General features: G+C 19.9%; 4 protein-coding genes across 6 annotated transcripts; 2 read left to right on the top strand and 2 right to left on the bottom strand.

The window, feature by feature from the left end:
• The first annotated feature begins 1,622 nt into the window (after positions 1-1,622).
• LOC122713405 (UBX domain-containing protein 6) lies at positions 1,623-5,084 on the top strand. The gene is made up of 6 exons (XM_043933827.1): positions 1,623-1,702; positions 1,780-1,970; positions 2,797-2,943; positions 3,031-3,439; positions 3,883-4,178; positions 4,273-5,084. Exons 2-6 carry the CDS (start codon positions 1,894-1,896, stop codon positions 4,667-4,669), a joined length of 1,326 nt encoding a protein of 441 aa, XP_043789762.1. The 5' UTR covers positions 1,623-1,702; positions 1,780-1,893; the 3' UTR covers positions 4,670-5,084.
• A 1,106-nt stretch (positions 5,085-6,190) lies between these two features.
• On the bottom strand, positions 6,191-9,066 carry LOC122713279 (synaptic vesicle 2-related protein). 2 transcript variants are annotated; one of them, XM_043933618.1, is made up of 8 exons: positions 8,730-8,868; positions 8,598-8,637; positions 7,918-8,102; positions 7,657-7,853; positions 7,524-7,587; positions 7,336-7,461; positions 7,049-7,257; positions 6,191-6,985 (listed from the first exon to the last, which is right to left on the bottom strand). In XM_043933618.1, the coding sequence occupies exons 1-8, from the start codon at positions 8,730-8,732 to the stop codon at positions 6,394-6,396; spliced, it is 1,416 nt and encodes a 471-aa protein (XP_043789553.1). In that variant the 5' UTR covers positions 8,733-8,868; the 3' UTR covers positions 6,191-6,393. The 2 variants fall into 2 exon arrangements, with proteins under 2 accessions (XP_043789553.1, XP_043789544.1); XM_043933609.1 differs by lacking the exon at positions 8,598-8,637 and having other exon boundaries at positions 8,730-9,066.
• A 966-nt stretch (positions 9,067-10,032) lies between these two features.
• Positions 10,033-11,257, top strand: LOC122713693 (protein unc-119 homolog B). Its single transcript, XM_043934391.1, has 4 exons — positions 10,033-10,301; positions 10,372-10,485; positions 10,583-10,882; positions 10,957-11,257. The coding sequence occupies exons 1-4, from the start codon at positions 10,160-10,162 to the stop codon at positions 11,082-11,084; spliced, it is 684 nt and encodes a 227-aa protein (XP_043790326.1). The 5' UTR covers positions 10,033-10,159; the 3' UTR covers positions 11,085-11,257.
• Positions 11,258-11,584: 327 nt separating this feature from the next.
• LOC122713615 (protein ABHD11-like) lies at positions 11,585-14,188 on the bottom strand. Of its 2 annotated transcripts, none has more exons than XM_043934232.1 (5): positions 14,132-14,188; positions 12,700-13,001; positions 12,460-12,611; positions 12,037-12,389; positions 11,585-11,964 (listed from the first exon to the last, which is right to left on the bottom strand). In XM_043934232.1, exons 2-5 carry the CDS (start codon positions 12,822-12,824, stop codon positions 11,656-11,658), a joined length of 939 nt encoding a protein of 312 aa, XP_043790167.1. In that variant the 5' UTR covers positions 12,825-13,001; positions 14,132-14,188; the 3' UTR covers positions 11,585-11,655. The 2 variants fall into 2 exon arrangements, with proteins under 2 accessions (XP_043790167.1, XP_043790159.1); XM_043934224.1 differs by having other exon boundaries at positions 11,586-11,964; positions 12,037-12,402; positions 12,455-12,611.
• Between the last annotated feature and the right edge of the window lie 128 nt (positions 14,189-14,316).

The following is a 14,316-nucleotide window of genomic DNA, read 5'->3' as shown; positions in this document are numbered from 1 at the left end:
TTTTAATTATCGATTATTTTCTATTAATAATTCTAGTATTTAATAAATTAAAATTTATAATTTATTTATTTTTAATTCAATATAACTTTTTTAATAATCTAATTATGTAACATAGATTTGGGATAGAACTATAGATAAACAATTTTTAAAATTTTATCCTTACAAAAAATATTATTAAAGTCATGAATTATATAAAACTTCTATTTCAAGATAGTAAATCGAACATTAGTTTTTATGCTTATTTAAAAGTTTTCTTAATGGTCAAGTTTCATCGTATTCTGGGATACGACCTTGTAAATCAGAATGATTTAGACATTTGAAAATATATATCAATGTATGACGTGGTAATATGAAATTGAACGTGAAATGAACGTGTGTGTTTATTTAATTTAATTAAAAATTTTTTCACATGTGATGAGTAGTATACATGAAAATTCGTGGTCGTGGATAGAGTATTTGGTGGAAACAATCAATAAACTTGCTCATGACTTAGTGAGCTCAACAACATTTGACTTATCATTTCATCCAATTAATAGTGTCATTGACGATGAATTACAGCAAAAATTATCTGATTTTTTTAACGACTTTATTAGTTTGGTAGCATTTGATGATTTTCAATTGCAATTATTGAAAGTCTTCTTGTTTACATTTATTAGTACTGTGGCTTTAATTTTCATCGTTTGGCATATTTATGGTCCAAGAATTTCCGAACAATTTATGGAAACAAGTAAGAAAATTCATATTTTTATTTTTATATGTATATACATTCACAATATAAAACTTGTACGAATTATTTTTATATATAAACTTGCAATAGTAATTCTCTCTTTTTTTTCGAATATTTGTTTCTAATATTAATATTATTAAAATGAATATATCTATTTATAAATCTATTTTTAATACGATTATTCATCAAAATTAAATAATTTATAGAATATTTATATTTATATTTCATATAAGTTTGTGAAAAAAAAAATTAGAAGGATATATATTTTATGCTACGCAAAAAACAATTCTTAGATAGATAATTTAAAAAAATATAAAAAAAAATATAAGTATCTAATTTGTTTTGAAATATAATTTCACAAAAAATGATATTACATAATCTTATTAAATATAAATATATATAGATAGACATTAACTTTGTATGTTATTATGAATAAATGTTCGTTTTTATTTAAATTTTTATTTAAATTTTTTGCCAATTTCTAATGAAATATTATTTAATTTAATCAAAAAGATTGTCATCAAAATTTGAATTTTTCTAAGGAAAACTTAATCTTCGAGGAAAATTTAGTCTTCATCCATCACGTCATGATGTAGCGTGAGCTGTTTCTCGTAATAATAAAAGCATTTCGTTTTTATAAATTTTTATTACTAATGTCAATGATCTTATTTTGTTTTCAATTCTTTCCAAGTAAAAATTAATTTATTTTTGTTAAAAATCAACTTCAAAGATAAAAAAATAAAGAAATATTTCATAATGTTCATTTCATGCTATTAATAAATAATATTAAGTAATTAAAAAATAATTTTCTATGAATTTATAGTATCAAAATTGTCACATTTTCGTATCTAAAATTTGAAATGTTTTAATATTAATGATATAATTTTTGTCATAGACTCTGCATCAGAAGATCTTGACTCTTCATCTGGAGAATAATTTGTTGCTTAATATAAATTATTTATTCAACTTATAATTGTAAGTAAAATCAAATTATTTATAAACGTATTTATATATATTATTATACAAATATAAAGAATTTTTATTCATTTTAGGTTAAGTTAAAAATAACAAAGTTATTAGTGAAAATAACTAAGAAAGTAAATTATTATAAAATTAATTTGCTCTCTATAACATCTAATCTCTTGTAACATTAAAAAATAACAATTATGACAGAAAAAATTAAATCACTTTTTCAAAAGGCAAAAATAGATGTAAAATTTATGAATGCTGGAAAAGGACACAAGTAAAGTTTATTGTAATATATTATAATTAATTAATATTAATACAAAGGATACAAGTTTACAGATAATTTTACAAGCAATACAAGATACAAGTTTTAAAGATTTTATTTCAAATATTTGTTGTTTTAATATATTTTTTTGTTTATTTTTATACATTTTGTTAGTATTTTTATTTTTTTTTTAGTAATTTTAATAATTAGTAGTTTTTAATAAAAAAATAATTGGATTTTTAATCACATTATTAAATCTAATTATAAGAATAGAAAAATATAAAAAATCAAACAAAATTTACTTTTTTATAGTTTAAAATAACTGAAACTTGTAATCTTTGTTTTAATAATTATTTTAAAATTATATTATTATTTTATAAATATAATTTATTTTATAAGTTATTATTTTATCAAATAATAGAAAACTAGGATAAAAAAAACTTAATAAAAATTGTTATTGTATATCAATATCATTTTTAAAATTTTTTTTTATTCAATAACCATATTATAGATATTATAATTATATAAATCACCATATTATATTTATATAATAATATAAATATTGAATAGCAAAATCTTACATTAGAAAATAAGTAAATTATAGTTTATTTATTAATATAAAATTATTATAAAAAGTTATATATAACAACTTTAAGATTATAAAAAAATATATAAAATATATATAATTTGGTTTTCATAGTCATAAAGATATCAAAATAAATATAAAATTTTTTAAAATAAAATAAATTATATTTATTAATTATGTGATAGAATTTTATGTTTATAATTATTATCTTTATCATAATTTAACAATAATTTAATTCGATATTATTATTAGATTGACAGATTCAACTAGTACTTCTGGATCTACTTCTATAGTAGAACCCATAAAGAGGGTAGAACCTACGAAAGAAGCTAAAGTAGCTGGTCAAGCAGCTTTAGCAAGATTAGAAGCAAAAGAATGTAACACAAAAAGATTTAATACGTAAGTTGATTCTAAAAAAAGTGTTTTTATTTATAACTTTAAATATAATGATAACTAAAAAATATTATAAAAATATATTATTTGTAGATCATATGCAGCTATTAAGGCACAAGTAAAACGAGAATTAGAGCAAGAAAGGAAAGCACAACAAAAAGCACAACAAAAAAATCATGTGCAATCAGAAGAAAAAATTGAAAATACAATTAAAGATAATTTTACATTAGCTGTTACCAATGTATGCTATCGTTGTCCATATTTATCCGATGAAATATTATCACAAGATGAATGGAAAATAAAAATAAAAAAATTTTTATATGAACAATTGAAAGGAGAAGAAGCAGGTTTAACATCATGTTTAATTATACGAAATTGTAATAGTAAGAAAGAAAAAGTTGACATTTGTGTTGAAACACTTGGAAAATATTTAGAAAATATTATAAATTATCCAGAGGAAGAAAAGTATAAGAAAATTAGAATGCAGAATAAAATATTTCAAGTAATATTTTTATTTTATTATATTACTATCTAGATCTATAAAAAAAATATTTTATATAAAAATCTTTTATTCTTGTTTAATGAATACATTTTCTTCTTATGAATACATACATATTGAAATTAACAAAAAAATTTTTTGTTTATAATAAAATTATTGAATCAAATATAATTATATTTAAATTAAAATTTTATTAAAAAAAAATTACTAAAATATTTGTTTCAATCTTGATGAATTTTAAAATTATTTTAATTTTTATAATATAAATTATGATTTATTAATATTTTTTTTTATTTATTAAAATAAAATATATCTAGAAATATATAATAAATAAAATAAAAACAAAATAATTAAATAAATATAGAATTGAAGATTTTTATTCTTTTTTTTTATTTTATACTTAAAGATAGCTGTAAATTTTAAATGAAATCAATATTTTTTTAAAGGATAAAGTAATGCCAATTGAAGGCGCATTAGAATTTTTAAATGCAGCTGGTTTTCATCAGAAAAAGATACTAAATAATGATAAAGAAGAGGATTTCTTAATTTGGAGTGTTGATAATTGTAGTATTGAAGATGTTACAACGTTATTTGAGGCACTAAAAACTGCACAGCCCATTCCACTTGAACTAGATAGAAATCTTCAAGTATTGTTACCTATGCAAGCAAGCACAAGAACTGAATTACCACCAAGTTTTTTCAATTTAAGTCCTGAAGATATAGAAAAAGAACAACAACTTCGGTAATTATATACTTACATCATAAGATTTTTAGATTAAATATAATAATTTATCAAATAAATTATATTAATTATCTTTTTTTATCAATATTAATAGAAGCGAAGCAGTTGAAAGAGATCAGATGTTAAGAACAAAAGCTATGAGAGAAAGAGATGAAAAACAAAAACTTAGAAAATACAAATTCTCATTGATTCGTATCAAATTTCCAGATAATCTTATTTTACAAGGAACATTTTTTGTACATGAAACTTTTCAAAATGTTGTTAATTTTGTTAGTGAGAACTTGATAAATAACGAAAGACCATTCAGTTTAAAAAAGCTTCCTCAAACAACTTTTAGTGAAGATACTTTTGATAAAACTTTACTTGAATTGGGGTTATTTCCTGCTACTCTTTTGATGTTTTTTTGGAAAAATAAATCAGAAGAAACAAATCTCAATGAATCTGTAGGATACTTGAAAGAAGAATTACTTTCTATGATTCAACCTGCTTAAAAAATTATTCTTTATACAATTTGGAAAAATCTTATTTAATCTTTATGAATTGTGATTATAAATGTTGAAAGAGATAAAAATAAGTATCTCAACGCGACTTACTTTTTTTTCATACAATAGAAATAATATGATAAAAAGCAGTTGTAATATATATATTCATTCCAAGTTCTAATGAAATATGAAATTACAGTAGAGCTCTGTGTAATGTAGAGATAATATGTTTTGTTTCCTTTTCTATTGTTCTTCAATATTTTTCAATAAAATTTATGTGATTGTTAGATTTAAATGTAATACTCTTTTAAAAGAAAAAAGGGTATTATTCAAAATTGCTTTCATAAAAATTTTAGAAGTAATCACATTAGTTTAAAGTCAGGAGATATATCTTAACACATTCATTTTCTTATATATCCATAATAATGTATCAGTGCAAAAATTATTAATTAAATTTATGGAATGATTGTTTTCAATTCATATTATATTCATATTTTAAATTCAATACTAGTCTTTTTATTTTTGTGACTAACAAATCATTGAAACATTTTTCTATAATTTTTTAAATATTTTTATTATTTATAATGACAAAATATTTAATGATAAATAATGATGATAAAAATAATATATATATTTATTTTTCCTTTCCTTATTTTATTATGCAAATGTTATGAAAGAAAGAAGAAATTACAAATTGATTGTAATTTATTATATTAAATATTTCAAAACAACATATATAAAAATCAATTGTGCTTTTTATTAAATTATTAAAATATTTTTTGTTAATTTTTCATTATATGAAAATTTTTAATATATAAAATAAATGCTTTTGATTTAGTATATTAAATGTAGAATATAAATAAAATTAGAAGAGAGAGAAATTATATGATAATTTCAATTGAAATCTAAAAATTTGAAGTTTGTTTATTGTTTTATATGGAGGTCTACTGTATTAATGATTGATTACATAAAAAAGTTTATATAAAATTTTATATTTTATTATTATTATTCTAACATCTATAAATATTAAATTTTATTATTTTTTTAAATTAAGTATTATATAAATAAATTTCTTGTTTAATAAATTTATAAATTTATTGTTCTGCATCTTAATCTTATGAAAATTTGAATCTTAAATTATGAAATAAAAAATAATGTCAACTATTATTTTTTAATATTTTTATAAGATAAAAATATAAATATATAAATCAAGTAATTTGAATTGCAATTTTACATATCTTGTTATTTATACTATTTTAAAACATAATAAAAATCATAATTTATCATAATTTATGTATACAATAATCTTGCACATTTGTGCATTTTGGCACTTCTATTGTATATTAACATTTAATATTTTATATCAGTCTTTGTACAATTCTTATTATATTTTAAACTTACTATTGCTTTTTAAAGTATTAGAAAAAGATAAATATATATTAACTTATGATGTAATATATATAGTATAATTCTATTCATTCAAATAAGATAAAATTAATCGGACATAAAAAATAATATTAATTATGCACATATATGTAACTATAAAATTATAAAAACAAAATAAATGAATATTAATAAATAAGAATAAGTTTTCTTTTATCATTAAAGAAACTGTCAATTTAACAATTATTAATTGATATAACAATAGAGTGTCAATATATTTTGTCTTTTAAAACATTTCAATATTAAAAAAAGAAAAAACTGAAATATTCATCGAAATTTTATCTCGTTTCTTAAGATTCATTAGATGTACGATTTTTCGCTTCGACAGGTAAAGCAAGTGTAGCTATTGCAGCACATAATGCTGTTGTAGCATAAATTGCCATTGCTCCAGTAATAGACCATTGAAGAAATACTTGTGCAATGTATGGTGTAACCATTGCACCAATTCTAGCCATTGCGCTACATGTACTAACACCAATACTACGTAAATGAGTTGGATATACTTCTGGGGTATAGACATATGCTGCTTGAAACACGCCTGCAATTAAAGCTCTAGCTAAAAAAATTGTCAATGTTAATGCTACTCTGCTTAATAGGCATGCTCTGCCTAAAAAACAAATAAGCATGGCAAACATTATTAGTTGAAAAGCCATTGTTTTTCTTCTACCAATTTTTTCAATTGCAAAAATAGTAGAAAAAATTCCTGGAAATTCAGCTAATGTTGTCCAAAGAAGATCAATATAATCGCTACGTTCTAAACGACAATCTAATTGACAAATATCTTCTTTTTCATTTTCCCACGAACTACATTGTTCAGATGATGTATGAAATAATTCTGTAGTCATTAGTACAACGCCATAATAACAAAATGCTGTACTCATCCTAAAATCATATTAATATTATATAATTAATATAATGTTAATATATATGCTATGCAATATTTACCATACAAGCCAAAGCAAAGTAGATGTTCTACACATTTCTTTACTTAATACATCTTTTAATTTGCCATGATTAACTTGATAGAAACGATCCATAACTAATCTTCCTGGAGGTAAAGGTTTTTTATTTTCTCTTGCTACTCGTTCTAAAGTTGAAACGGCCTTATCCATTCTTCCACTTGTTATATCAAATATTGTAGATTCTGGTAACCACTACAAAGAATATTAAAATAAAAAATATAAAAATTATACATTTAATACCTATTATATTGTTTGATTTTTAATACCTACTGGAGTGATAATAGCAAATATAAAAAGTGGTATTGTTGATAAAATGAGAAGCCATCTCCAACCAAAAGTTGGCATTATAGCCAAAGCTATTGCCACTTCAAAACAAGCTCCAAGTGCCCAAAAACACTATAAAAAATAATTATTTTATACAAATAATATATATAATATAAGTATATAACGATACTTACATCTAATAAAATTACACATTTTGCTCTCTGTTTTGCTGGAAGAAATTCTGCATATAATGTAACACTGGAATAATAATAATTAATGATATTCATTTATAAACATTGGTACTTGTTTATAGAATTTATTACTTACGATTGTGGTACACAACCAATAGCAAATCCAACTAATCCTCTAAGCAATAAAATCCAAAGAAAATTTGGTGCAAAAGCACTTAAAAAAGCATAATAGACTAATAATATTGCACATAAAGTTAAGGATTGTTTACTTCCATATCTGTCACTTAAACTACTCCAAAATGTAGAACTTAACATCATACCTAGAAAAACAACCTAAAATAATAACATAAAAATTATTAGATCTTCTTTAGATATCAATATTATTAAATAATATTACCGTAGTTGTTAAAGCTTGTTGATATCTGGTTATACCCCAATCACAATGTAGTGATGGACTTAAAATGCTTAATATTGTTATTTCCATACTATCTACCATCCAACAGAGACCCGTAAATAAAGATAATTTAACTTGAAACTTTCCAAATCCTAATGTATTTATAGCTTGAACAACAGTAAATGTATCTGTCAATAAATTTGTAATATCAGAAAAAATATTTAATAAAATAGATAAATTTATATTAATAATTATTATATATTATATTATATATTTAATTACTTACATACTTAAATTAAAAAAAGAAAAAAATAATGTGTTATAAGTTATTTACATACAATATATTTTATATATATATATATTGTGTGTAATACAATATATATAGATTTAATATGTGAAATATATAACAAATCAACTAAATTCTAACATTATATAATTATAGCTTGTTAATATTTTACAAAAATATATGAAAATATTCTTTTAAATTATTACTTTGTTTTACATGCATTTATAAAATAAATTGTTAGTAATGTTTTATTTATATTCAAGTAGAAAATGAAAATATCATTTCAAGACCCTTGCAAAGAAAAATCATCATTACAATAAATATTAACTAAAGCATTCTATTTTTAAAAAATCTGATGTTATATTCCCATGCATAATAAAATATTTACATAACTTACAGTTACCCGCTCCTTTACAGATAAGTTTAAGCAGATTATCCTGTACATAAAAATTGCCAGCAATATTGTGAAAATACATTATAATAATTTACACATATTACAATATACATTTCTTAAAGAAATTTAATTTACCATCTGGAATAACTACAACAGAAGAAAGCTCCAAAGCAACACAATTTCCAAAATTTCTATTACATCTTGAAACATTTTCTGAATTAATATTTAATTCTGAACCACGTAATTCTTCTAATTCACGATAAGGTTCATTAGAAATTTGTGATGAATTAGACATAGTCATTAATGAACATATACACAAAATAATCAAAGAGTTAAAGAAATTCAAATACTTATAATTATCATTAGTATATTTAATTGATTCAAATGAAGTAATTAATTATTGTGTACGAATCTCCATCAATATATATATATATATATATATATAGAGCGTAACGATTTCTAGAAAAGTAAGGTTAAGTTACTACTACCAAAACAAATACTAAATAGTTTAAATATAAAAAAAAATATTAAATGTATAAAAAATAAAAAAAATTAGTTAAATAAAGAATTTTGCAATGATTATTAATTTTATTAAATTATTAAATTTTTTTATTAAATTAAAATTGATATTTGAAATAATAAAATTTGTTATTCATTAATATTTGAAAATAATAAATTAAAGTTTAAAATAGATTTTTTAATTTATTATTTATGAATATATATTTTTTATTATTATGAATATATTTTAACATTCTATGAATGTACTTTATTATTATATATTTTTATATAAAAATTTTATTTTTATTGTTATATTTATTGTAAATATGCCTTAATTATTTTCTTTTATAAGTTTATAAATTTAATCAGGTATCTAATATCTAAAAAAAAATTAATAAATTTATATCATTTCATATCGTATATTAAGATAATCATTTTGTGATTATATTTATATAAAAAATTAATAAAATTCAATAGTTTAAAATTAAATAGTTTTCTTTTATTTTTAAAAAGCTATATAAGTTATTTAATAAATAAAATATACATTGTTAGTATTATAAATATAATAAATATAGTATAATAAAATATAATAAAATTGAATTATAAATTAGAAAATTTGTTATTTAAAATTGAAACTAATTAACTGAATTTTTTGACAACGTAATCCAATAAAAGTTTAAAAATTTCAGAAAATCCATACATTACAATATTAATAATAAAATTTTTATAATAGAAAAAATAATAGTTATTTTTTTTTTTCACTTTCAAAACTACACAAAACTACACAAAAGTTTTACAATTATATATAATTTCAGGATACTTATTGTTGATACTCCATGTAAAATAAAAATAATTGTATAAAGAATGTTACAACATTTTTACAATGAAAATAACATTGAATGTATAAATATTTTTACAATTAAAAATATTAAATAAAATATTTTTAATGTATTTGAAATTTCATATACAAATATTTAATGAATGTCATTTGTGACATTTCATAATTATTATACGTGGTGTTTAATTATAAATTATTTGTCTTTATATTGTTTAATTACGTTTAAATTATGAGTGTTGATAGCGAAAATAAATCAAATGAAGCTATTGTTTCATTTTCACCATCAGCAGAACAGGAAAATACAAATAATGGAAATATTGCAGAAAATATAACCCCAGAAATGGTGCTACGATTACCTACGATTACTGATAGTAAAATAATATTTTTTTAATTTATATAAGAAAAGATTAAACAAATATTATATATTGATATTAATTTTAGAATATTTATGTTCTCCTGAGGCAAACGTTTATGACATAGATTTTACAAGATTTCAAATTAGAGATTTAGAAACGGGAGCAATATTATTTGAAATAACAAAACCACCAATTACTGGTTAGCAATTTAAAAAATTGTTATGTTAGTGATAGTTATAAAGATTTATATAAAAATTTATATTTCACAAAATTAAATTTTATTGTTTATGTTTTAGAATGTGATTTAAACCAAGATGTAGAATCAGAAATTGAAGAATCTGGTTGTGAAGATGCTAATACTGGTCGTTTTGTACGGTATCAATTTACACCTCAATTTCTTAAACTAAAGACTGTAGGAGCTACAATTGAATTTCTGGTGGGTTCTAAGCCAGTAAATAATTTTCGAATGATTGAACGTCATTTCTTTCGAGATAGATTATTAAAAACTTTCGACTTTCAATTTGGATTTTGTATACCAAACAGTAAGAATACTTGTGAACACATTTATGAATTTCCTACTTTACCTGCTGATTTGGGTAAGCAGTGAAAAAATTATTGAATATGATTTTGTTAAATTCTAGTATATACATATTAAAAATGATAATTACAGTTTCTGAAATGATTGCAAATCCATTTGAAACACGTTCAGATTCATTTTATTTTGTGGACAATCAATTGGTAATGCATAATAAAGCAGATTATGCATATAATGGTGGACATACACACGATGTACTTTAGTAGGTAAAGTTAGTATTTGCACTTTGCAAAAGAATTGTGATAATAGTGGCAAATATTTAGCTAATTTAAAATTATAATTCTATTTTTTTTTTTACACATAATTGTAATTTTCTTAAATTTTCATACTAATATTTAAATATTGAATTTACATAATGTGATCAAAGTTCAAAAGTTTTTTTAATTGTTGAATTTATCTAATTGAGTACTTCTGTATTAAATTTATAATTTATAATTGATTAAATATATATATTTTATTTTATTTTATTTTAATATCAAAATAATTTTTTTTTTTAAATATGACTCATATAAAACTATTTTTAACAGTATTAAATTTGAAATAATAACATTAAGTATGTATTTTTATGAAATAATATATAAATAACAAATAAGAAGTTAAAAAAATGTTAAGTGTTTGACAAGCACAAAATTTATAATTTATTTATACTACATAAAATTATATTTTATTTCACTATTTTTTCTTGTTTTATATATAATGTCATAAGATTCACAAATAAATGTATATATTTACAAAACATACTGTGTACTTTTTTATATATAAAATGATAATAAATTATGATTCATTAATAAAATTAATTGTTAGTTTTAAAAATTCTCCTGGTTTATCTGCATGTACCCAATGATTTGCACCATTTATATAAGTAAAACGAGCAGAAGGAAATAATTGTTTTATTTTATCATGATCTTCTACTTTTATATAATCACTATTAGAACCACCTATGAACAATGTAAGTCCATTGTAAAATTTTGATCCTACATCTGGGAAAGTAGCAATTTGTGGAAAATTTTTTTCTATTATGGGTAAATTAACTCGCCATTTATATTTTCCAATATCTGCTTCTACTAAGTTCATTGCTAAAAACTATAGTAAAAAAAAAATATAATTATAAATATTAAATGAATTTTATATAAAATATGACCAATATTTAATTACCTCACATATAGCTAATTGTTTAATAACATTTGCAAGTTGATGTTTTACCATATTACGTGCTTTTGTCAATGTTTTGTTTCCATCTAAATTTATTGAATTCATTGCTTTGAATATTTTATTCATGTCTTTAAGATGAGGACTGGTCCTCACTGGAGACATATCAACTACTATTAACTTCTCTACTCTTTCTGGATTATTTAAAGCTACATACATCATTGCTGAACCACCCATGCTATGTCCTAATAATATAGATTTTTCAAATCCTAAATCATTCATGAGTTGAACTACATCCTGTGCCATATGACTATATGTCATATTTGTAGAATGTGGAGAATCTCCATGGTTTCTTGCATCTATAGTTATCACCTATAAATTTATTTCAAGTATTCTTTATATTACATAAAATCTAGGTATCTACCTTACGATCTGTTTTTTGATGAATTGTTTTTGATAATGTATTCCAATTAGTCTTTGAACCAAAAAGACCATGCATTATTATTATAGGATATTTAAGAGCATTTTTATTTCCATCCATTGATTCATAAGAAACATATGCAAGTTTTACTGGTACCACACTTGAAAAATAGCAATAATGAAAACAATATTATATAATATATATATTTTCATATAATGAATATATATTTATAGACATTTAATACATACACATTTGAATTATTACGTATTTGTTTGGAAGATAAATATGATATAAAAGACGAAGTAATAACGAAGTCTTGTCTTCGATAATGGATATTTCGTGATATTATTAAATATCGACACATACCACTCATATTTCTTATTTTTTATTTTTTAACAGTATTTTTTAATATTTTTTTTTAATAATAATTCTCATTTATATATTTAAAATTTTCATAACATTTTTATTAATTTTAAAAAATGTGATTTTTATGTTACTTTTTAATAACATAAAATCATGAACCATGAATGATCTACATAGTAATAATACACTGTAAAATAATAAGTCTTACTAGAATTTAAATCAAATGATGAGAATAAAATAATATATAAATAAATAGAATAATGTTATGCAAAAATATCTTTATATTATGACATATATATTTGTTATTTATACAAAAGCATTTTAAACATTATATATTTTTATTTTTATATATTTTTATTTATTATGTATCCTGATACAGTAATAATGAATAATACTTGGATAAATATCTTTTTAATACTAAAATTAATGTTGGTTATTAGCTTTAATTGCTTTTAGTTAGAGATTTTAACTTTGCTATCTAATTCAAATTATAACTTATCAAAAATGATATTGTAATCTATAATAGCTACGCGGAAAATTTTTATTAAATAAGTATATAAGTTTATTAAATAAGTATAAATAAAATCGTAATAAGTATAATAAGTAAAATAAGTATAAATAAAATCTGTAATAGTCATATGTTTTAAAATATATAATATTTTATACATCATATTAAATTATATAAAATAAATATAATTATGAAATGAGAGACAAATTTTATATAAAACATTTAATTTCTCTTTTAATTTAAAAATATTAATTTTTATTTGATTATATAAATCATTTTCGTAGTGAGATTAGGATATATACATATAATTATATAATAAAGTTCGATAATATGAGTATGATATACAAAATATATATTTATAATAAAAATAAATTTGAAATAAATTTGAACAAATATATTTTATATAATAATTTAGAATTACAATTTTAAAATTACTTTAAAAAACTATTTAAGGACATCAATTTTTAAATTTCTTTAACTTTATATTTTTTCTTACGTGAATTTATAAGAATTTTGAATAGGATCCGATTTGATATTTGTCTCAATATAATAATAGATCAATATCATAAATTAATAATAATTTTTTAATTTTTTTTATTATTATTAATTATTATATTATATTATTATTATTAATTTAATTATATTTATTTATATTTATTTATAATTATATTAATTTTATTTATATCAATTTTATTTTAAAAATATATCAAAATCAAATAAATGTACTTAAATTAAAAAAAACATCGATTTTTTGAAAAATTATTTAATTTTAATATCTTATTTAAAAAACAATATAAATATATACTTACTTATTTTTATAATTTCGATGTAAGTTATATACGTAAAATATCCACATAAAATTTTAAATCAATTGCATAATTTCTTCATAAAATAGTTAAACTTATTTTTGAATATAATTTTAAAAAAATGTTTAAATCACCAATTTGATTGACTTTCAAAAATTCTATATAATAATGTCATATAATATTTTATA

Source organism: Apis laboriosa, unplaced genomic scaffold (assembly GCF_014066325.1).
Source record: "Apis laboriosa isolate Shangri-la unplaced genomic scaffold, ASM1406632v1 scaffold112_cov148, whole genome shotgun sequence".
NCBI lineage: Eukaryota > Metazoa > Arthropoda > Insecta > Hymenoptera > Apidae > Apis > Apis laboriosa.
The sequence above is the reverse complement of the archived record's forward strand: the minus strand, read 5'-3'. Positions and strand labels throughout refer to the sequence as shown.